The following is a 25,131-nucleotide window of genomic DNA, read 5'->3' as shown; positions in this document are numbered from 1 at the left end:
AAACATGGAACAAATATTCCATGTTCATGGATTGGACAAATCAGTATTGTTAAAATGTCCATACTGCCCAAAGCAATCTACAGTTACAAGGCAATCCCTATCAAAATACCAATTACATTCTTCACAGAAATAGAAAAAATAATCCTATAATTTATATGGAACCACTAAAGACCCAGAACAGCCAAAACTATCCTAAGCTAAAAGGACAAACCTGGAGGAATCACATTACCTGACTTCAGATTATAACATAGAGCTATAGTAACCAAAACAGCCTGGTACTGACATAAAAGCAGACACATAGACCAATGGGACAGAATAACCCAGAAACAAATCCACACAACTACAGTGAACTCATTTTTCACAAAGGTGCCAAAAACTAACAATGGGGAAAAGACAGTCTCTTTAATAAATGGTGCTGAGAAAACTGAATATCCCCACGTAAAAGAATGAAACTAGACCCCTATCTCTTGACATATACAAAAAAACAAATCAAAATGGATTAAGATGTAGATCTAAGACCTCAAGCTATGAAACTACTATAAGAAATCATTGAGGAAAATCTCCAGAACATTGGCCTAGGCAAAGACTTCTACTAGAGCAATACCCCACAAGCACAGGAAACCAAAGCAAAAATGGACAAATGGGATCACCTCAAGTTTAAAGCTTTTGCACAGCAAAGAACACAAACAACAAAGTGAAGAAACAACTCACAGAATGAGAGAAAACATTTGCAAACTATCCTTCTAACAAGGGATTAATAACCAGAATACGTAAAGCGTTCAAACAGCTCTATAGGAAAACATCTAATAAACTGACTAAAAAAAAAACATGGGCAAAAGATTTAAATAGACATTTCTCAAAAGAAGACATAAAAATGGCAAATAGGCATGTGAAAAGGTGATCAACATCACAGATCATCAGAGGAACACAAATCAAAACTACAATGAGATATCATCTCACCCCAGTTAAAATGGCTTATATCCAAAAGATAGGCAATAACAAATGCTGATGAGGATATAGAGAAAAGGGAACACTTGTACACTGTTGGTAGGAATGTAAATTAGTACAAACACTATGAAAAACAGTTTGGAGCTTCCTCAAAAAACTACCATATGGTCCAGCAATCCCACTGCTGGGTATGTACCCAAAAGAAAGGAAATAGAAAGATATCTGCACACCTATGTTTGTTACAGCGCTGTTTACCATAGCTAAGATTTGGAAGCAAGTTAAGTGTCCATCAACAGATGACTAGATAAAAAAATGTGGGACATAAACATTCAGCTATAAAAAAAGAATGAAATCCTGTCATTTGCAACAACATGGATGGAACTGGATATTACTATGTTAATAAGCCAGGCACAGAAAGACAAAGACTGCATGTTCTCATTTATTTATGGGATCTAAAAATAAAATCAATTGACCTCATGGGCATACAGAGTAGAAGAATGGTTACCAGTGGCTGGTAAGGGTACTGACGGTTGCAGGGGGAGGTGGGGATGGTTAATGGGTACTAAGATAAAAAGAATGATTTACTATCTGATAGCACAATAGAGTGACTATAATCAATAACTTACTTGTATATTTTTAAATGATCTAAAGAATGTAACTGGATTATTTGTAATTCAAAGGAAAAATGCTTGAGGGGATGGATACCTCATTCTCCATGATACACATATTTCACATTGCATGCCTGTGTCAAAACATCTCACATACCCCGTAAATATATACATGTACTATGTACCCACAAAATGTTTACAAAATAAGTGAGACATTCTAATTAAAGACTTGAGATCTTTTCTAAATAATGTATATACATGTTTTGTGATCTGTACACACTTATTCTCCAAATCCTAGCTATGATCCAAACAGATATGTAAAATCAGTTGTATAACAGATAAAGTAAAAAAAAATTCATAAGACATTGTTAAATATAAGTAAACCAAATACCTGACCTATTACATCCTGTATAGCAAAATAAATGAGAATAACAGCCTCTTTCCTAGGATCTTCACTGATCCAATGTCTGAGATAATAGGGAAATACAGTTTGAAAGAAGCTATTATAAAAAAGCCTTATAAAAATATACAAATTTTGACTCATTTATTGAATTAAAATTATACTATGTATAAAACAGCAATCTATATGCAGAGTGATTTAATGCATAATATATACATTTATATTTACAATACAGGATGCAAGTTCCAATGAATATGACTATAAAATTTATATTAAACATTTCCATAAGTGATTTATTTGGCTGTTTTTGTTCGAAGTCGTCGTTTGATAATCTGGTGATCACTCTCCTTCATTTTCTGGTCCATTAAAATCTGAAATTAAAAATTTCATAGTTTTTCAAAGCTTGTAAGTGAAAATAAAAATAAAAGCTTGTTTATAATGAGTAAGACATGTTCATGTGCTTAGTAACTGAAATGATACATTGGAGAATTTTTTTACTTAGACTACAGATATGCCATCTTCTATAAAAATTTATTTAAAAAACAGACTTTGTAAAAGATTCAACACTATCAAATTCTAGAAGTAAAATAACCTAGACTCCATATTGAATTCAAGGCAGATATAACTTAAAATAATTACTAAAATATTTGGAGACAAGTGCCTCAAATAATTTTTAAGAAATGATCTTTCGTGGCAACAAATGTATAACTTAGAAAGTAGAAAGCACATTATATAGTAACTAAGAAAACAATTTTCAGCCAAGGGAAGAAATCAGGTACTAATCAAACAGATGCTCAAAAATGACTGACAGAATGGTACTTACAACACCATGCCCTAATTTACCCTAACTCTTTACATCTTGCATTCAAGTATCAATCTCATATCTGAAAGCTCTTGTGGCAAAAAAGGTTTCTCCTGATTTTTCTTGGCCACTTCTTTTTAATTTTTTTAATTTCTTTTAATTATTTTTTTACCTTCACTTTCATCCACTAAGCAAATGCAAGCATGACAGAAAATTTGAGCTTTCCCTGTGACAGCACATACTGTTCTGAATCAGGAGAATGAATCATAGAGTCAGGGTGATAACTACAGTCTCTTCCTAATAGATCCTCAAAGGCTTAGGGGAAAGGTGGGAGGAAATGGCTGAATGTCAGTTTTATATTTTTACCAGGAACACTTGGGCCCAGATTTGTGCAACTCCCGTGATTTAAAAAAGAGAAAGAAAAAGAAAAAAAGATTGTGGAGGCAAATAAGTTACTAAATGGTGACAATTCTATTATTGGAAATAAATTCCTCTGATGCATTTTCAAATGCAAATGCATGACGCTTATATACATTTAATACAGTATTTATATTTAATTAGTATAAACTTAACACATGTGAGACTAAAAGCATGACCTTTATAGCATGTGTTTTCAGAGATCTAAAGAATCGAAATTCAAACCACTGTAAAAAATTAAAAAGAACATGAACAGTTCTACATTGATGAAAACAGAAATACTAGCTTACCACTTGGCCTGATATATCAATAGGAGATGAAATTTCACTTGTGTATAATTTCCGTTTGGCTCGTTTTGGTTGAGAAACATTTTCTTTACTTGCTTCTACATTTGAGAGCTTTGAAGAGCTCATTGTTTCAATTATCTTCTTTGCTATAAAATAAAAATGTTAATTAGTTCCTGAAATAATTTTCTAATTGCAAAGGTGATTTGAAATCCTTAATAAAGATGGTTTGAAATCCTTAATAAAGAATGAACATACACAAACTAAAAACACTGCAATATATATATGGTGAAAGGGCATGAATAGACAAATCACAAAGAAAAAAAGTAAATGTCAAGAGAACATGAAATAATGATCGACAGCAAAAAAAAAAAGCAAATAAAGTATCATTTGATTAATGTTCAATGTAGTAAAAAATCTCAGGCATCTTTAATGACTTGGAAAATGTTTATGCTATGTTAAGCAAAAGAGCAGGATATATACATAGTGGATCATGCAGCATTAAAAATAAGGTGGTAGATGATCTAGTTCAATGCTCATGCATAAAGTTATGCACAATGAATGCTGCATGAAAATACTTTGTAAACCCTTTACTTCAAGTCCACACACAAACGGAGAGAAACCAAACTGTTAACAGCTGATTGCTTTTAGGGAAGTAGAATAGGAATTTTTAAATTCCTTACTATGTACATAGTACATAGTACTTTTTTTTAATAGAAAACATATTTCCATGTGGGAAAATTCCTGGATAGAAATTCACACACATGTGATATCAAATATTTTTTTTTAAAATAGAAAAAACATTTAAGGCATTAGACTAAATTGAGAAGACTACTTGTTAAGGGCTGAGCTGGGCTTGAGAGAGCTGAAAGTCCAGGTATCGGAGAAGCCAGTTAAGACAACAAGCCAAAATGAAAGTAACAACCCAGCTTTTTAACCACTTATTTCAACAGTATATGCAAGAGGCTAAACCTGAGAAAGCACCAGCTCCTACCCACCCTCTTCTATAGTCCACCACAGAATAATACAGATCAGCATAGAAGTGGTGGTCATTTTACCACCCAGGCAGCCCCAAACAAAAGGCTCTCGCAGTTTTATAGACCTCAGGGCTGGAGGTTGGAGGGAGCTATACGTGGAAAAGTACCGAGTTACAGTGGAGAAAAGCGTCTTCAAGGTTCCCCCTCCTGTTCCCCTCCATAAGAAGGCCTCCACCAAAGGCCTCAATAAAGAGGCTCTGAATGGAGGCACTCAGGCTAAATATGCAAATATGAGTAAGAGCATGACTAGCTTGGGGGATGCTGGATCCTTGACTATAACTCCCTTAAGAGATTATAATGCATTGGCTATGCATCAAGTCTGGTGTAGGAAGGGAAGCTTGTCAGGTAAGTCTTTGTAATTGCCTATGGTACAGCCTAAAAAAAATAGAAATGTTTAAAAATCATACATATGTTGGCCTAGAGCCAAACTCATCACTACTATGTGCTAGCCACTATACTAAGAGCTGACAGTATGAACTAGACAGACATTTTGTCCTGTGCAGATTATATTCTAGTGTAAAAGATAATAAGAAAGCAAAGAATTACAGTTTAAAAAGTGCTAAGACAAAAAATAGGATTGAATAATAAAGATTAAGTGATGCTGGGGATGAGGGGTAGTGACAGGGTGATGAAGGAAGGTGTCTCCCTAATAACGTTCCATCAGCTATGAGGGCTCAAGGGTAAGGGGCCAGCTAAGACAAAAGCCAGGGTGTGTTCCAGATAAAAGAAAGCACAGGAAAAAGCAAAAGAAATCAATGATATGAAGGTAAGAAAGGAGCTGGCAAATTCTAGGAACTGTCAGAAGTTAGCAGGATTGAAGCTGGCTAGTTATCAAACCGTAGAATAATAAGAGATAGATTGGAGAGAGTCAGAAATCAGGTCATTCAGAAGAATGAGAAATCATTAAAGGATCAGAGGAGTAATATAATTCAATCTGCACTTTGAAAAGAACATTCTGTCATGTATGAATGGATGGGAGATGACAAGAGGGGCAAGCTGGGAGACCAGTGATACTAAGTGATGGATTAACAGTGGTTATCAGAGCAGCAGAATTTTAAAAACTAATCTCCATTTTTTCTTTTCTCTCTATATTTCCAAGTGACCCAAAACAACAAATATGTATTACAGTTACAGTTCAAAATAGGGATATCTTATATTTCTAGAAATAAGTAAAAACAAAAAGAAAAAAGGAAAAAAAAATGTATGTCAAGTGCATTGGTAGGGAAGCTGTTAAGGAACCAAGTCAATGAAGTAAGAAAATCATTACCCTTATCTGATTACGTACTTATTATAGGTACCTACCTCTCCTTGAAAATATATTTCTTTTTAATATAAAAGTGGTAGTCAGTAAGCCTAAAGGACTCTAAAGAAAGATGTCCCTCCTCTCCAAATTTAGATATTTAACAGTTTGCTGTTTGTCCCTCCAGATATTTTCTGTTTATACAAACACATTTTTTAAATGTACATATTTTTTTAAATGTATGTAAATATACAAATGGGTCTGATAGGTCACAAGTTCCCAAACTGTGTACTAAGGCATGCTGCAGCAAACTTACAGAAGCACCTCAGGATATTTTCAATCTTCAGGGAAAATAGTGATGCTCAATAGCCCAAGGTAGTTCAATTTCAAAACGATACTGAATTACATTTCTTTTCATTATGACATTATCTTTGCAATCTGGATTTTCAGAAGCTGAATTTTCAGTGGTTGGTCTTAAGTTCTAATGCATGAGACTACTAGTGGTTCTTTGGGTGCAGAGGCAAAATGGAAATTAATTACTGAGACATTAAGGGCACTGTGAACCAACAAAGTTTGGAAACGTCTGTGGTAAGCTTTCGACAAAAAGTATTTTCACACAACATATTTGATTCAATTTAACTGCCCCCTGCTTCTAGTTCCTTTCCTTCCCTATACCCCTCACTCTGGTCTCTAATTCATCCTATTGCTGTCATTCAGGTAACCTCACAAAAACCCACTACTCCATCTCACCCCTAAGATAGTCCTTCCACATTCTACATGCCAGATGTGTATTGCTGCCTGTAATTGCATGAACATTTCCTACATTTTTCTGATACTCCACCTGTGTTAAAACCATTCCTTCTGCATATGTGCACACATGTGTATATATCTTAACATATACACAAGTATCAATATGACATTATATTATCAAGAAAAAAAGCACTAAGCATACTGTTTCTGCAGCTAAACTCAATAGGTATTTATGAAAATAATGTGTTTTTGACATATTGTACATAAACAGATAATGTTTACATATGCACAGAAAAAAAAACACTAGGAGGATATATACCATAATACTAATACTGGCAAACTTGTCCAACCCACCTTATTTTGTTGTTGTTTTTGTTCTGTTTTGTTTTGTTTTGTTTTAGGCTTTTAGCGGCCTGAAGCCATGGTTTTTAGTTTCTGTCTCTAGTGATAAGCAGAAAACAGGGATGAGGAAGGGGATTTCCTGCCCCAACCAAAAACAGAAACTAAGAACCCATGACTGTATTCTCACCCTTGGACACCCTAGAGAGTGTAATCCTGCCCACATTTCAATACACAGGATAAATCCCATCTCTCCCATAAAAACCTTCCCAAAGCCCCCTAATCAGAGTAGCTCTTTTCCCTCCAATACTATCATACCTTTGCTTATACCCCTTTTACTATATTAAGTAGCCTGCTCTGGATCAGTTACTTAAATATAAGCCTTTCTCTTCTACTACATAGCGAACACCTAGATCTATCATCCTTTTACATGTTTCTTCCCACAGTATCTAGTATATCTAGTATAGGACAATGCCTATTTGAAGTATAATATTCCCTGAACAGCTGTTGAGTTTATATATCAATTAGGTATTAAAATATACCCAACATCTAACAAAAAAGGTCATTTAATTAATTTTCTGCAAACCTTTTGATTGAAGAATTGAGGGAGAATGTTGTAAGAAGTCTCCAAATTTCTGTAGTGTTCCTTCTTTTTTCTTAGTGGCCAGGTTTACACCAATTATGGATGCCTGACTCCGTAAAGAATATGTTTTCTTAGATGATGGACGTATGGCAACCTAATAAACAAAACATTTTTTGTTATTGTTGATGAGAAGTGTTAGAAGGAAATAGTTATGGCCACAGCTGAATTAAAGAGGCCAGAGACAGGTTATGAATTCTCAGGTAGGAAACTTTAAGTATATAAGGACAGGGATAAAAGGGTCAGACAATGGCAAAAAGAGTTTGACAGGCAGAGTGTTAAAGTCAGAAGTAAACACATAAAGTAGATGCTACTGGCCAAATGCTAAAGGTTACATTTCAACTGAATCAGATGTATAGGAAAGAGAAGATAAATGAGTTACAATTGAACACAACTGGATTTCTGGATAATTGCTACAATTTTGGACAAATTAAAAGACATACCTTTTGTTCCTTTTTGACAGAAGAATTTCTATCATCTGAAATAGGAAATTTCACATTAGTTCTGGGTGTAGCATTCTTCTTATTTTCACATTTCACCAAGTCCTAAAAATAATGAATTTTAGCACCAGTTAATTTCTTGACAATATTTTATTTCTCTAGACTCAAAAAAGGAAATATGTAAAAAGCTACATTATCACTTAAAACAGTGACTCTTAACCGAGGGCAATTTTGAACTCAGAGGACAATGGCAATGTCTGAAGATATTTTTGGTTGTCTTTGCCAGGGAGAAGGGGATATTATTGGCCACGAGTGGGTAGAGGTCAGGAATGCTGTTAAACATCCCTACAATGCACAGGATAGATAGCCCTTAAAACAAAGAGGTATACAGACCAAAATGTCAACTGTGCTGGAGTTGAGAAACCCTGACTGAAGGTGTGAATTTTTCAAACATATCACAAGTAATGAAATTACATAAGCTAAATGAAAAACATGGAAGGAATATCTTTTATTTGAAACTGAGCTTTAAAATACAGCATAGCAATATACCTACCTATTGCCTAACTCCCAAATAATACAAGCATCTATGTCTAAGTTCTCTCATTGACATTTGACAATATCAAAAATAAAATAAAAACAAAACTTCAAATAACCAAAGGTAAAATGTTAAAACTTTTAAAATATTATCTTTCTTCTCTACAACATGGGTATGGCATCTTACTCTTCTTTTCCCCAAATAACCTCACATAGGACAAAGCCCTTTACAGATATACTCACTGACTTGAACTGCTGCAAATCCTAGTTGTACCAAAGATAAAAGTTCGGGAAAAAGGGGGCAAGAAGAGAAGCAGAGAAAACATCATGACTGAACCTCAGAATCCAAATTACAAAGCAGAAGTTATAAGGGTCATAAGAAGCAGACACCATGACAGGGAAAAGACAGACGGTAATCATAGGATGCAAGTGAAAAGAGACCATGAGGCTACCTCCACACATAGTGGTCAGTAAGGAGCTCTTTGGAGTCTTCACTGGATTAGAATATAGCCTGTCGGTGGGTGGGGGGCTAGGGGAGGGATAGCATTAGGAGAAATACCTAATGTAGGTGACAGATTGATGGGTGCAGCAAACCACCATAGCATGTGTATACCTATGTAACAAAACTGCACATTCTGCACACATACCACAGAACTTAGTAATTAAAAAAAAAAAAAGAGTATGTGGAAGAAAAAAAGAAAATAGGATTGCATAAATGATTTTCATGGGGGCCCATGTACTTAGTTTATTATAGCAGTGAAGATCGAGTAAAATCAGTTAGAAAATTTAAAGTTTCTACATGATGTATCTACAACAATCTGTAAATCTTTTCTGAAATATACATGAGGGATATATGCCAATAGTAAAATTAATAAAATATTTATATTTTAACCTTCTTGAGAACTACACTCGGTGTTTCCTTCTTCGTTGAAAAAAAAAATGGATCAAGAAAAAGCCAACTAGATGATGAAACTCAGTGTTTTAATGTTATTTTTAAAAATTAAATAAATATAAAACAAAAGTTAACTAGTAAGACTCCATAAAACAATCTCTAAAGGTGTTACATGTGTAGCAGAAAAACTATGCTAAATAATATTCACTCAGCAAAATTATTACCTGACAGAGAGCCTCAGGAGTATAGTTAATACTATTTCTGCTCTTGCACCAGCTTGAAAATATACTACTCTTCAAAGAAGTAAAAGAAAGTTGAAGAAAAATTATTTTGCTAAAGAGTTTGTAATTAGTTTTAAGCTTACAACAAGTTACTTTAAAAATAAGTATTACTGATACTCTTTCTCCCAGTTGACTGCATCGGCTCCTGAGGCTTCTGCACTCTTCACGTAGTTCTTGAGCCTTGGCTTTCAGCTCCATCAGATCCTTTAAGCACTTCTCTGTATTGGTTTTTCTAGTTATACATTCGTCTAAATTTTTTTCAAAGTTTTCAACTTCTTTGCCTTTGGTTTGAATTTCCTCCTGTAGCTCGGAGTAGTTTGATCGTCTGAAGCCTTCTTCTCTCAACTCGTCAAAGTCATTCTCCGTCCAGCTTTGTTCCGTTGCTGGTGAGGAACTGCATTCCTTTGGAGGAGGAGAGGCGCTCTGCTTTTTAGATGAAATGAATGAAATGAAGCAAGAAGGGAAGTTTAGAGAAAAAAGAATAAAAAGAAACAAACAAAGCCTCTGAGAAATATGGGACTATGTGAAAAGACCAAATCTATGTCTGATTGGTGTACCTGAAAGTGACGGGGAGAATGGAACCAAGTTGGAAAACATTCTGCAGGATATTATCCAGGAGAACTTCCCCAATCTAGCAAGGCAGGCCAACATTCAGATTCAGGAAATACAGAGAATGCCACAAAGATACTCCTCGAGAAGAGCAACTCCAAGACACATAATTGTCAGATTCAGCAAAGTCGAAATGAAGGAAAAAATGTTAAGGGGAGCCAAAGAGAAAGGTCGGGTTACCCACAAAGGGAAGCCCATCAGACTAACAGCGGATCTCTCGGCAGAAACTCTACAAGCCAGAAGAGAGTGGGGGCCAATATTCAACATTCTTAAAGAAAAGAATTTTCAACCCAGAATTTCATATCCAGCCAAACTAAGCTTCATAAGTGAAGGAGAAATAAAATACTTAACAGACGTTATTTCTGAGGGCTGTGTTCTGTTCCATTGATCTATATCTCTGTTTTGGTACCAGTACCATGCTGTTTTAGTTACTGTAGCCTTGTAGTATAGTTTGAAAGTCAGGTAGCGTGATGCCTCCAGCTTTGTTCTTTTGGCTTAGGATTGACTTGGCGATGTGGGCTCTTTTTTGGTTCCATATGAACTTTAAAGTAGTTTTTTCCAATTCTGTGAAGAAAGTCATTGGTAGCTTGATGGGGATGGCATTGAATCTATAAATTAGCTTGGGCAGTATGGCCATTTTCACGATATTGATTCTTCCTACACATGAGCATGGAATGTTCTTCCATTTGTTTGTATCCTCTTTTATTTCATTGAGCAGTGGTTTGTAGTTCTTCTTGAAGAGGTCCTTCAAGTCCCTTGTAAGTTGGATTCCTAGGTATTTTATTCTCTTTGAAGCAATTGTGAATGGGAGTTCACTCATGATTTGGCTCTCTGTTTGTCTGTTATTGGTGTATAAGAATGCTTGTGAAATAACGCCACATATCTACAACTATCTGATCTTTGACAAACCTGAGAAAAGCAATGGGGAAAGGATTCCCTATTTAATAAATGGTGCTGGGAAAACTGGCTAGCCATATGTAGAAAGCTGAAACTGGATCCCTTCCTTACACCTTATACGAAAATTAATTCAAGATGGATTAAAGACTTAAACGTTAGACCTAAAACCATAAGAACCCTAGAAGAAAACCTGGGCATTACCATTCAGGACATAGGCATGGGCAAGGACTTCATGTCTAAAACACCAAAAGCAATGGCAACAAAAGCCAAAATTGACAAATGGGATCTAATTAAACTAAAGAGCTTCTGCACAGCAAAAGAAACTACCATCAGAGTGAACAGGTGACCTACAAAATGGGAGAAAATTTTCGCAACCTACTCATCTGATAAAGGGCTAATATCCAGAATCTACAATGAACTCAAACAAATTTACAAGAAAAAAACAAACAACCCCATCAAAAAGTGGGCGAAGGACATGAACAGACACTTCTCAAAAGAAGACATTTATGCAGCCAAAAAACACATGAAAAAATGCTCACCATCACTGGCCATCAGAGAAATGCAAAGCAAAACCACAATGAGATACCATCTCACACCAGTTAGAATGGCCATCATTAAAAAGTCAGGGAACAACAGGTGCTGGAGAGGATGTGGAGAAATAGGAACACTTTTACACTGTTGGTCGGACTGTAAACTAGTTCAACCATTGTGGAAGTCAGTGTGGCGATTCCCAGGGATCTAGAACTAGAAATACCATTTGACTCAGCCATCCCATTACTGGGTATATACCCAAAGGACTATAAATCATGCTGCTATAAAGACACATGCACACGTATGTTTATTGTGGCACTATTCACAATAGCAAAGACTTGGAACCAATCCAAATGTCCAACAATGATAGACTGGATTAAGAAAATGTGGCACATATACACCATGGAATACTATGCAGCCATAAAAAATGATGAGTTCATGTCCTTTGTAGGGACATGGATGAAATTGGAAATCATCATTCTCAGTAAACTATCACAAGGACAAAAAACCAAACACCGCATGTTCTCACTCATAGGTGGGAATTGAACAATGGGAACACATGGACACAGGAAGGGGAACATCACACTCTGGGGACTGTTGTGGGGTGGGGGGAGGGGGGAGGGATGGCATTAGGAGATATACCTAATGCTAAATGACGAGTTGATGGGTGCAGCACACCAGCATGGCACATATATACATATGTAACTAAACTGCACATTGTGCACATGTACCCTAAAACTTAAAGTATAATAATAAAAAAATAAATAAAAATATATAAATAAATAATACTATTAATATTAATAAATAGTAACTATTAATAAATAGTAATAATAGTTACATTAATAAATGTAACTGCCACTTGCAGAGCAAAAGCGAAGCATTTTCAACACATTAATCCATTGTTCCAAAAAGGAGAAAACAGGATCAGAAACCTCATCTGACTTGCCAAATCTCCACATCTAGGACATGGTAGGTTTGGCAACCCTTCAATCAAGAAACTGCAGTAAGAAGAGGTTAATAGCTTTTAGCCTACCACTACATAGAGGCCCAAATTTTAACACTGGCTGATGAAAAAAGAATTTCTCTTTTAAAACTTGCTAGGACCATACAGACAAGATTTTAGTTAAATGACAAAGATTATACACAAGCAAGTTAGCTATTTCAGTTTCTCTGATTTCTACATAACCCTCTTTTCTCTTCCAATACAGGGAAAGTGACTAAGTATGAACAGGACTGGTATACTGAAATGGCTCTCCAGTAAAATCCACCATCATTTGATGTATTATAGTTTAACTGAAGCAAGGACGCTATATCTTTTAATATACATAGCTTTTTATCTGAAGACCATTAAACCACAGTAATATTCTTTATTTTTCTGAGACAGTCTCGCTCTATCACCCAGGCTGGAGTGCAGTGGTGCCATCTCATCTCATTGCAACCTCCACTTCCTGGGTTCAAGTTGTTCTCCTGCCTCAGCCTCCTGAGTAGCTGAGATTACAGGTGTGCACCACCACTCCTGGCTAATTTTTGTATTTTTAGTAGAGACGGGTTTTACCATGTTGACCAGGTTAGTCTTGAATTCGTGACCTCAAGTGATTCGCCAGCCCCAGCCTCCCAAAGTGCTGGGATTACAGGCATGAGTCACCACGCCTGGCCCACAGTGATATCCTTAAAGGGTATAAAATATAGCATAAATTGTGATTTTGGTCTCTAACAGCAGTGCCTATGAACAGGAGGGCAATGTAGCAGTTTAACTCTATACTATAACAGCTTTATAATAAGATTTGTTCATTAAATTTACTCATCAGTTAAGTATTTACCTCCTCCATTTCATTACTCTTCCTCTTCCGAGCCTTGGGAATCTTAACTGTCACTGGTGTGGTACAACCAGGGTGTTTCACTGCCATTTTGTTTGGCTGTAAAGGTGTAAATTGAATCTCTAACTCAGGTTTTGGAAATCGAGTGCTTTGATCATTTTCTGTTGACACTTCACAAGAGTCAAGGACTACAGATCCATCCTACAACAGAATTTAAAAGGAAAAATATTATTTGTAGAGTATACATTTATAAGCCACAAAGAATTAATTCTCTCAAATGCCTATTCAAGACAATGCATTGGGAAAGACAAAAAGCATGCTAGATCACAGCAAGAACAGAAAGATTGAGCGATCATCTACTTTCTTCAGGCTCACACATGGTATGTTAAAATTAGGGGTAACATCGCTATTTCCCAAACTTGTATGATCATAAGAATTACTTACAGAATTTGTTTAAAAGACTCCTGGACTCTACCACAAACCCAGTAAATCAGAAATCTCCAAGGGAGGAGGCTGAGATCTTTGACAAACAGCCTGGTTATATTAAAGAAGTAGGCTGCAAATACTTTGCTACTCTTCCCATTGAGAGATGGAGTCTCTCATTCCCCTCTATTTGAATTTGGGCCTTATAGCCAATAGGATGTGGTAGAAATAACATTATGGTCCTCTAAGGCTCAATCATAAGAAGCATTACAACTTCTGTCCTGTCCTCTTAGAACACTTTCAGGACACTCACCCTCAAAATGCCCCATCTCAGACCAGCTACCATGCCATGAGAGGTCCAATCCACAGGGAGAGACCACAAATTAAGTCCAGCAGAATTCCCAGAATCAACTACCAGTTAACTGAATTAATCATTTTGGACTTTCAGCCCAGTTAAGTATATCGATTACATGAAGGCAAGAACATACAAAATAGCCTAACAATATGATTCCCCAAATTGTGGAATATACAATAACTGCTGGAATTAGAAAATTGGAACCAGGAGGTTTTAGGACAACATACATAAATTTATGGAGAAAGAAATGTTCCATTATATGTGTTTGTCCATGCAATCAAGAATTAAGCCTTGTTTATGGATAAACTTCAAACTTTTCTGTGAAATTTATGATTTGTATTAGTCCCCAAGGTTAGTGTTAATTATTTGAAACTACTAAGAACTGTCAAGGAAAAACCAAGAGAAAATGAATGGCTCATGTTATTTTCCCAGATTAAAATGTCCTTCTCAGTTGGCCATGGTGGCACATGCCTGTAGTCCCAGCTACTCAGGAGGCTGAGGCAGGAGGACTGCTTGAGCCTGGGAGTTCAAGTTCAGCTGCCAGAGAAACATAGTGAAACCCCATTTCTTTTTTTTTTTTAAGACTTTTTCTTCCCATTGTCTGCTTAATAAGCTTCCATTCATAAGATACAATATGGTATCACCTTCTTTAATCCATTTCCACAACCACTCAGGCAAAATTCATTTCATCTTCCTCAGTGTTCCTTGTAGTACTCACTTTATATTTCTACTATAACACTTAGCCCATGAAGTAAAATCAAACAAGTCATTCACTTATGTATCTACCTTACTAGATTCTTCACTCCTTGAGGATGACAATCATGTCTTATTGATGTTCGTATCCTCAGTGCTTAAAAAGGTTCCCAACTCTGAATGCTCCCAATAAATGTGTTTTAAAAAGAAATTTAAAAAGTAATTTTATCTTCAAAAATTTTAAGTAACACAGAATTTTTATCTATTTCATATCCAACCTAAGAATCTCTATATTATCCAAAGTTATTCACAGAACCCTAAGCCCAATACAAATTAAGGAAACTCACGAGTTGTTATTGAAGACTGGTGACAAAGCTACTAAATGGATACAATTCCAAAAAATACTATTTAACACAATGTTTATTAAAGCAACCTTTTATGAGAGCAAATTATCCCTATTTTCTCTTTAATAGGATTTCCTATTTCTGACCATCAAGTTTGTTTCTATTAACAGATCTACTGCTTTTAAGATGAGATTAACATCATTTGGGGATATAATCTCCCAAAAGAATTTCACCTCTCCTCAAAAGCCTCTAGTTTCTTTCACACAGCCCAGAGCACATACAGCTAATTGTGCAGTAAGGTATCTTCAGCAACTGACTTGTACGTGTTATTTAGTAATAGTGGATAAAGAGAATAAATAAGTGGACTGTGCTGCCAAATACCCACCTCTACTTTATTTCTGGAAATTTCAAAACTTGTCGATAGAGGTTCAGTTTGAAGTTTGTCAGGATCTGCTGAACTAATACGTTTGGGCTTGATATCCATGATTTGTGTTTCCTAAAGTAAGGAAATATTAAAGCAACAGGGCATTGTAACCTGAAAATATATTGAAGAAAACTTCACATAAAGAATATAAAATCAAGATTTGTGTGAAACTAAACAATGGAAATAAGTAAAGACACCTTTAATTACCACCTAGCCCTCCTATTTCTCTTTCAACCTCAGATAGGAAAGGCTGGGTCACTTTCCAGTTTATTGACTCTGATCTAAGGAGAAATTTGAAAGATTGCTTGCAACTTCCAAGTGTTCTGCCCACATTCTCTTGCTTTACTTTCATCGCAACTCTGCAGGTAGGTCTGGCAAAAATCATTATTCCTACTTTCCAGATGAGGAAATAGAGAACGACACACGTTAAATGGCATGGTCAAGGTCTGTACTGAGTTAGAATTGCTCAGTATCCCAACAGTTGCTTTTGATAACACAATTTTGAAAAACTGGAGGCTTCTCAGGAATGCAACTATAGCATTACAGTACAAAAGACCATAAGGAAAACTAAATCTTTTCTTGCAGCACATTCTTCCTCCTATTTTCTCAGTCATAAAGTTCTATTTCTAAACTCTACTTAGGCGATTTATAAAGAAATATATTACATTTTTAAACTTAATAAACTGTAACACAGACCTCCTCATCACAGCCATCAAAATCAAAAGTCAAGTAAACCTCTTATGTCACCTCCCCATTACTGCCAAATAAGAAAGACTCTACTGAATTCATAAAAGAGAAAGTAACTAGCATATATTGATTTCCACTGGAGTAAGAACTGTGCTACTTGTTTTACAATCTTCATTAATTTCACAACTCTGTTAGGAAAACACTATTACCTGTTTTAGATAAAGATCAGAAATGTTAAGTAATTCTTCTCAAAGGTCCCAAAACCACAGCGACAGCAGTTGATACCTAGTTTTTCTGACTTTCTAGGATATATTATTAAACAACACAATACTACCTCTTTTTAAAGCAAGTAATCTCTCTTACAATAATAGTCTTTTGATGTGACACACACATACATATTTTTCCTATTGTCTGAAGGCTTTAAAGCAGAAGATTTTTAAGTACAGATTATTCCAGAAAGACTAGCTTCAGATGTACCCAGATTCTATTTACTGGGAAGCAGCTATCTGTAAAAGGCAATTCTCTCCTCTTTCAGGATTTCCAGTCTCAAGGTAATATAAAAGTAACAGCTGAATGACTCATAATGTCTCTCTACCATTAGGCTCACTTTCAAAATAATTTGTATCTTTATAAAATAAAGTTAAGGATGGGCCCAAGTATTCAAAATCACCAAGAGTTCATGTTGAATCACATTTCCATATTTTAAACGTAGACTGGGGACTAAACCATAATTGTTGATTTTCTAATTACTCTACCAAAGTAATTAGAAATACTAATATTTTCTAATCACTGAGAGATATAACCAAAATATTGGAGAAAATGCTACATCTCAGTCATTGATTGACAAATCAATCTTAATGATAAATTTCAAAACTCTAAATCATGAAAAATTTCCACATTTTAAATACTCTGATTCCTTTTTGGTCTATTGAGACTTACACTTTTTTATTCTTTAAGAGTTAGTCAATTAAGTAATTACTATGTTCAATTAAAAAGGCATAGCAAAAAAGACTACTGACTATTTTAGAAGTCTCTGATATGATCCTTTTTAGTTGTTCAATTTCATTATCTTTCTGTACATTACTGGATATCAGTGCTTTTAGCTGTATTTCTAAAGCTGCAACCAGTTGATCTCGTTCTTCTCGCCACTTTTGAAGGTCACTATCTTTCTCTGTCAGCTGGGCTGTCAGTATTTCCTAATCAGGAAATAAAGAAAATATTAAAATCAACCTTGATATATTATGAATCTAAGAATGTTTAGAAATTATTACATGTAACACCATAAATATAGCTGCAAACAAGATTACAAGACAAATTAAGTAGTCTAGATAAAATATTTAACTATAAAACAATACATATCATTTTATAAATTAAATGTCCATGTTATTTTTATCCATATCCCATCTCATTCCAAAAATCAGCTTACTGGTAACTTCTTTCAATACACAATTACAGCTATAGCTTTCAAACTAGTATCAACATTTCTGCCAACGTTTGGAAAATTAGTGGGTAAAATTACAGTAACAGCAACAAACAACAGAAAAATGAAAACAGAAAACAAGACCATTTACAATAGGTTCAAAAATCATGAAATACTGATAAAGAAAATGTATAAAACCATAAAATACTGCTGAAAGAGATTAAAGAACACCTAAATAAATAGATTGGTCTGTGTTGAAGGATCAAAATACTCAATATTGTTAAGATGTCTCCCCCAAATAGATCTAGAGAGTAAAAGCAGTTTTCATCAAAATCCAGGTATGTGTGAATGTGTGTGGAAATGGAAAAGGTGACTCTAAAAATTATATGGAGATGCAAATCATCTAGAATACTCAAAATTATTTTGAAAATGAAGAACAAAATGGCAGCAATTATCTATAATTTCAAGTTAGCACAATAATCAAGACAGCATGTAAAGACAGATAGAGAAATCAATGGGACAGAAGAGACGATCTACAAATGCATGGTCAACTGACTTAAAAAAGTGGCAAAAAAAATTAAATAAAAGGAAGGACAATCTTCCCAATAAATGGGGCTGGAACAACAGAATAACCAAATGAAAAAAAAAAGAACCCCAACCCTAATCTTACAACACATACAAAATTAACCCGTGGGCAAATGATTTACGACAAAAGTGGCACAGCAGTGAGAAAGAAACAGTCTTTTCAATAAATATTTCCACGTCAATTGGTAATTCACATTAAAACAAACATCAAGAGCTTTGACCACTATCTCACACCAACACAAAAATCAATTCTAGTATTTAAATATGAAAGATAAAAAACTTCAAAGCTTTCAGGAAATAATATAACACACCATCTTCAAGTCCTTGGGCTTCATAAAGAAAAATATTGGGACAATTATCTACAATAATACTAATAAAATTATCTACAATAATTGTAATATCTACCATATCTACAATAATAATTTATGAGAACTCCTACTCATAAAAAGGCAGTAAGAAAGAAAAAGCAAACTGGAGATAGAAAGAAGGTACTTGCAACACATTACAAAAAGGGCTTCTATCCCGAAAAGTATGAAGAATTCCTACAAATAAGAAGCTAGATAATCCAACAGAGAAACAGGTAAGGGAACTTGTATAGGCACAGCCAATAAACAAATGAAACAATCTTCAACTTCATTAGTAATTAGGGAAAAGCACATTAAAACCATTTTAAAAACTGACTGACAATATCATACCTTGGTGGGACTATACAGCTACTGCAACACTAGTTGGGGTATAAATGGGTACAACTGCTTCGAAAATCAGTGCAGCATTCTACTAGAATTTCACATATATATACCCTATCATCTAGCAATTGTCATGTATATATATATATATATATATACACACACACACACACACACAACAGAGATATATGCAAATGTCACCAAAATAAATGTATAAAAATGTTTATAGGAAAATTTATTCATAACAGCCAAAACCAGAAAACAATCCAAATATCTTCAACATTAAAATGAATTAGCAGTGGTTTTTTCATACACTTAAATATTCTGAAATGAAAGTGGACTAACTCCAGATACATGCATGGAAACATGGATGATTCTCACAAACATAAAATAGTGAATGAAAAGAAGTCAGGTACAATCAAATGTATTCATATATTTCAATTTACATAAAACCCAAAAACAGACAAAACTGAAGTGTAACACTGAAGGACAGATTAGTTATTACCACTGGAAAAGAGGCAGAAGAAGAGCTTCTGGGGTGGAACAGTGTTCTCTTCTTGAAATAGGTATTAGTTAAGTGGGTACTGGCTTCACAATAACTCACTGAACTATGTTCTATTTCCTTTCCATGTTATATGTTACAATTTTACATCAAAAATTAACATTACATCAAAAATGTGTTTCTTAAGTATGGCAGACACATACACAACCTAAGTATGATTATAAAGAAACATATGAGAGAAAAGAGTAAACTAGCTTTCCCTAGGATTAAAAATTCAAAGTGGGATTACTTGCTGGCATTGCTACCAGAGAAATCACTGGTTTGGAATTGGAGCAACTGTGACAGCCTTCTGTTTTGATTTTACTTATTGCCTCTTACTACTGGGTCAGGAAGGTTGGGTGATAGGTATAGAGGAATTCTATGTGCTAGTTCTGTAACTTTTCTGTAAATAAAATGATTTCAAAAAATTTATTCTGTAAATAAAATGATTTCATGAAAAAGTAAACTTTTTTATGGGAGCAAATTTACACCATGTGACATGAGGACAGAGCATTCAATGGTAGACTCTCTAGCTTCAGAAAGGACACACACTTCAACCAAGGGCTTGATTTCTGGAGTAGAATACATGTATCGTCTGGAGTTTAGCAAGCATGCTGGAAAGTTTAGCTCACAACAGCCTCATTTTAATAAAAACTGGCCAACTCTGTTCAATATTCAATGTTAAAAGCAGCTTTAAAGCTAGGGAAGAAAAAAAGTGGAAAAACCGTCCTTACCTTATTGAAAATTAACATTTCAGGCCGGGTACAATGCACAGTGGCTCACACCCATAATCCCAACACTTGGGGGAAGCTGAGGCAGGAGGACTGCTTGAGACCAGGAGTTTGAGACCAGCCTGGGCAACATAGCAAGTCTCTGTCCCTACAAAAAAAAAAAAATTTACCTAGGTGTGGTGGCATGTGCCTGTAGTCCCAGTTACTTGGGAGGCTGAGCTGGAAAGATTGCTTTTGCCCTGAAGTCTGAGGCGGCAGTGAGCCATGACTGCACCACTGCATTCCAGCCTGGGTGACAGAACAAGACCTTGTCTCTTTAAAAGAGGAAAGAAAAGGGAAAGGGAAAGGGAAGGGGAAGGGGACAGGGAAGGGGATGGGCACGGGGAAGGGAAAGGAAAAAGGAAGGAAAGGAAAGAGGAGGACAGGATGAAGAAAAGGAAGAAGGAAAGGAAAAAGGAAAGGGGAGGGAGGGGAGGGGAGGCAAGGAAGGGGGGAGGGAAGGAAAGGGGGGAGGGAAGGAAAGGAGGGAGGGAGGGAGCAAGGAAGGAAGGAAGGAAGGAAGGAAAGAAGGAAGGAAATCTTCCAGTTTTTATAGGAAAGTTTAACTGTTTTTAGTCAAATGCAGTCATAAAAAAAGGAAATGCCAACAGATGACAATATAATACTGCGAAGTTACTATTTTTATAGACACTGGTTTTTCATTTTAAAATATTTGTTGCTCAATAGCTTTCCTCGGATTAACGATAACGTTTAGCTTCTTTTTTCTGATTGCCAACATTGCATGTTAGACTAAGTGCCAATTAGAAAAAAAGAACAGGCTAAGACAATCATTACAAGACCTACAGCTAGTAAATGTAAAACTGAAGGTCATTTCTACTATATATATAGTCTTTTACAAACTATTTAGGTGACTTTATGTGATAAAATGTACACAGTATTAGAATCTACAGTTCAAAATGCAGAAAGTTTTAAAATATAATAGGGAATACTCTGTAACGGTCAAAAGGAAGAGATTTTTTACTTCAGTATCTAGACAGTAAGAAGCAATAAGGTATTCTCCCAACATGCTAAATCAACTGAAACAAGTTAAAACAAGAACATTAGTGAATGTCAAGATAAATTGGCTCAGAAGTTATCTTATAAAGATGACAACCTGCCTTTAAAAAACCAAAAACAGAAAACCATGTAGAAACTGTTAATTCCAGCAATACATTTAACACACCAAGGAAAGTAGGTGAAATACATCAAAGATACAATTGTTACTAACCATTTCATTCTGTTGCTTAAAAAAACGCTCCCTGTCCTCAGCATATTTTTTCATCTCTTTATTTCGTATATTCTCTGCTTCTTTCGCTTGAGTTATAAGCATCATTTTTTCTTCTAACCATTTCTTTCTATCAGCATTATATTTCTGTTCAGACTCCTGTATATATAAATGGTATAAGTTATTATCGCATGCCTACAAAGTAGTCAATACATGTTTCTATAACATTTTCATACAATCCATTACTTTTCACCTCTATACAAACTTTAATGTTTCACTTTAAACAATGACAAGATCAAAGCTTCAGATTATTTCAAAAATAATAAAATAACTGGTTTGCTTTCCTAAACGCATTTCATTTATAAGTTTATTTTGCTATGAAGTCCATTTAAATACTTTTATCAGTGACCTTAAGAAAAAATAAATAATTCAAATTTCTGAAACAGTTAAACTGACTCAAATCTTCCTAAATGCCAAGAGAATAAAAAAGACTTTGTTTGTGGTGGTCATTTCTAACTGGATGGTTCTAAAAATAAAATATTCCTGGGCCTACGAGATGCCAAATAAAAAATAACTTGTGCAACAGGATATTTATTAAAAGAACATCCAGAAGAGCTGGACAGAGAATACTGCTGATCAGTAATTTTCAAACTGGTACCACAGATTCTTTGGGTTCAGAGGCATTTAATAATATATATAAAAAACCCAAGTAGAACTTCATTTGAAATAAAAATAATAATACCACTTAAAAAACTTCTAGGCTGGGTGCGGTGGCTCACGCCCGTAATTCCAGCAGTTTGGGAGGCCAAGGTGGGCGGATCACGAGGTCAGGAGATCAAGACCACCCTGGCCAACATGGTGAAACCCCATCTCTACTAAAATACAAAAAAATTAGCCGGGCGAGCTGGCGTGTACCTGTAGTCCCAGCTACTCGGGAGGCTGAGGCAGGAGAATCGCTTGAACCCAGGGGGTGGAGGCTGCAGTGAGCCGAGATCACGTCACTGCACTCCAGCCTGGCAACAGAGCAAGATTCCGTCTCAAAAAAACGAAAAGAAAACTTCTAAAATCACTATATTACAAAGTATGGCAGTCCATTCCAGGATTACAAAGTTTATAATCTACACTAATGTGATTATATCATCTTAGAACAATGCAAAATACACAAATACTTTTTAATGCAAACATTCTCAATACGGTTGATATACTTTTTTCATAATATTTATTTTGTTCTAACTGCTTTTGGAATTTCACAATGAAAAGGGTAAATTCTAGAATATATAATATGTAACAAAAAAAGTAGTTTTTGTATTTGTTTTCAGCATATGTTTAATATACAGCCAGAATTTTAAAAAATTTAGAGGCAGACAATCTCCCAAAACTATTATGTTTCCTTCAATCCTACAGCTTCTGTTATGAATGCCACTTCTAATAAAATGTACAAAATAAAATAGTATTTGGTAAATCCTATGAAAAAAAAAGTTTCCCCCATATGTTGTATGTTAAAGCTGAACAAGAAAAAAACACACACACACAAAATAGAATACCTTCTATATAGTATAGTTTTATATGTGTTCAGATATACAATTCTATTCCAATAATTAAACTTTGAAGAGATTTAAAGTAATCAAAATAATTCTCCTGATGGTCATTTTCTCCACAGCAGTATTTGATGAGTAAGAAGTTTAAGGAGTAGAAAAATGGGCACAAGGACATTAGAAGCAGTGGTTTACGAATTAAATATGTGAAACATAAAACTAAGGACCCAATCACTATATTTCACTGGCACTTAATAGGCTGTATCTTGGAATTTCTTCCCCATGTCATTTCAATGTGCACTGAAAAGTTACATTTACATATTAACATTTGCCAGGTATTATTTCACCCATATCTAAGTTAATTACTAAATATAAAATACTGAATTCTCCTCTTATTAGAAATATAATGAAGACAGATACATTCATACATAAAAACATACATAAAGTCATACCTGTAACTCATCTTGAAGATTAGTGAGCTTTCCAAGCACATCTGTGTTGTTCTCATGTTCTTTATTTGACCTTTGATTGTTTTTGGTTTCCAAATCATTGCATTTTTCCTTCCATTTTTCCAATTCTGATTTGAAGACATAAAATTATGTTTTAAAGCATATGCAAAAGTTATACCATGTAGAGATACACTTGACATGGGCTATAGACACAAATCAGTAGAGCCCAGATAAAGAACACAGACCAAGATGGAACTGAGGCTATTCTATAGTTTAACTTTTAGGAGTTCTTACTAAATTCTTAGTGAAGAGGAACTACAGGGACTTCTCAGGAATCCAATGAATAGTATTCACAGTATAGTATAATAAATTCATTGTCAACCTTATTATATAGAAAACTTCATGCAGTCCTCAAGAAAAAAGTTTTCTATGTCCATGAAAGTGGCTAGAAAAGTATGAAGTCACACAGACTCACTGTCCTCATTCTCATCATAATTTCATCCACCAAAATACAGTTATAATAGAGTTTTAGGGTTTACAAAGTACTATTACATTTTTTCATCTCATCTGATCTTGATAAGAATAATGTACAATATGAATCTTCAAGTCAGATGATTTTAAAAAAAAGAATAATGTGCAATAGTATATATGGCATTATCATCATCAGCCACATTTTACAAATGAGGAAAATTAGGCTGAGTAAGCACAAGTACCCTGCCAAGGTTATATATAAAATGGCATAGACAATTTCTTAATTCTAAATTTCTTGCCCTTTCTACAAGAATCACACATAACATTTTTATTAGTAAATGTTATATTTTTCCATATACTCTAGAAAAACTCTGATGGTATTCTGAAAGCAATGAAATCAAAGTATTTATTGAGATCAACATACAAGATAATACTAAAAGCCTGACAAAGGTGAAACTCAGTTGAAAACTTACTCTTAACATCTAGGGAACACTGCAAGTTATCATCCATAACTTGCAATATATAATTCGTAAGTTATCATGCAGTGTCCTTACTCCTTCTTTACTGCATATAATTTTAGTGAAACAATTTTCATCACAGTGGAAAATGACAAGTAATAGGACATTCAAAAAACACCAAATACTTTTCCATTATCAATCACTGAAAATACGTACTACTTTAACAAGGGAAGAAATCTAGGAAAATTTTTTTTTTAAATGAAAAAGTATATTTAGAGAAATGTAAGCAATCTTGTTTTACCTGTGGCCAGCCTTTCAACTTCCTCTAATTTAGCCTCAAGCACTTGATCCTGTTCTACCTGAGTTTGTTCCTGTTCTTCTAGTGTCATTCGCATGTCTTCAATTATTTTCTCTTTAACATTTAGATCTAAAAATCAGGGGAGAACATTTTAGAAATTAATAGCCTCTAGATATCCAATTTTTCTTAAGTTCTTCTAAAATTAAAATACATTTTTATTAACTGTAATAGAATATTAGTTCCATATAGGCAGAAACTTTGTCTTATTCATCGCAATATCCTCAATGTCTACAACAGTACT

General features: G+C 34.8%; 1 protein-coding gene across 4 annotated transcripts in view; it reads right to left on the bottom strand.

The window, feature by feature from the left end:
* Positions 1-1,374: 1,374 nt before the first annotated feature.
* The window catches only part of KIF20B (kinesin family member 20B), a 73,397-nt gene continuing 49,640 nt past the window's right edge, over positions 1,375-25,131 (bottom strand). For 2 of the 4 annotated variants that reach the window (XM_055093117.2, XM_055093118.2), the window contains exons 24-34: positions 24,834-24,959; positions 23,607-23,731; positions 21,623-21,778; positions 17,412-17,588; positions 15,667-15,777; positions 13,470-13,667; positions 9,730-10,035; positions 7,909-8,010; positions 7,412-7,562; positions 3,466-3,608; positions 1,375-2,327 (exon numbers count right to left, since the gene is read on the bottom strand). In XM_055093117.2, coding sequence (XP_054949092.1) covers positions 2,250-2,327; positions 3,466-3,608; positions 7,412-7,562; positions 7,909-8,010; positions 9,730-10,035; positions 13,470-13,667; positions 15,667-15,777; positions 17,412-17,588; positions 21,623-21,778; positions 23,607-23,731; positions 24,834-24,959 — 1,673 coding nt within the window. In that variant the 3' untranslated portion in view covers positions 1,375-2,249. The remainder of the gene's footprint in view (positions 2,328-3,465; positions 3,609-7,411; positions 7,563-7,908; positions 8,011-9,729; positions 10,036-13,469; positions 13,668-15,666; positions 15,778-17,411; positions 17,589-21,622; positions 21,779-23,606; positions 23,732-24,833; positions 24,960-25,131) is intronic. The other 2 variants (XM_003825350.5, XM_003825349.5) reach the window with 1 other exon arrangement.

The sequence above is a fragment of the Pan paniscus genome, chromosome 8 (genome assembly GCF_029289425.2).
Source record: "Pan paniscus chromosome 8, NHGRI_mPanPan1-v2.0_pri, whole genome shotgun sequence".
NCBI lineage: Eukaryota > Metazoa > Chordata > Mammalia > Primates > Hominidae > Pan > Pan paniscus.
The sequence above is the reverse complement of the archived record's forward strand: the minus strand, read 5'-3'. Positions and strand labels throughout refer to the sequence as shown.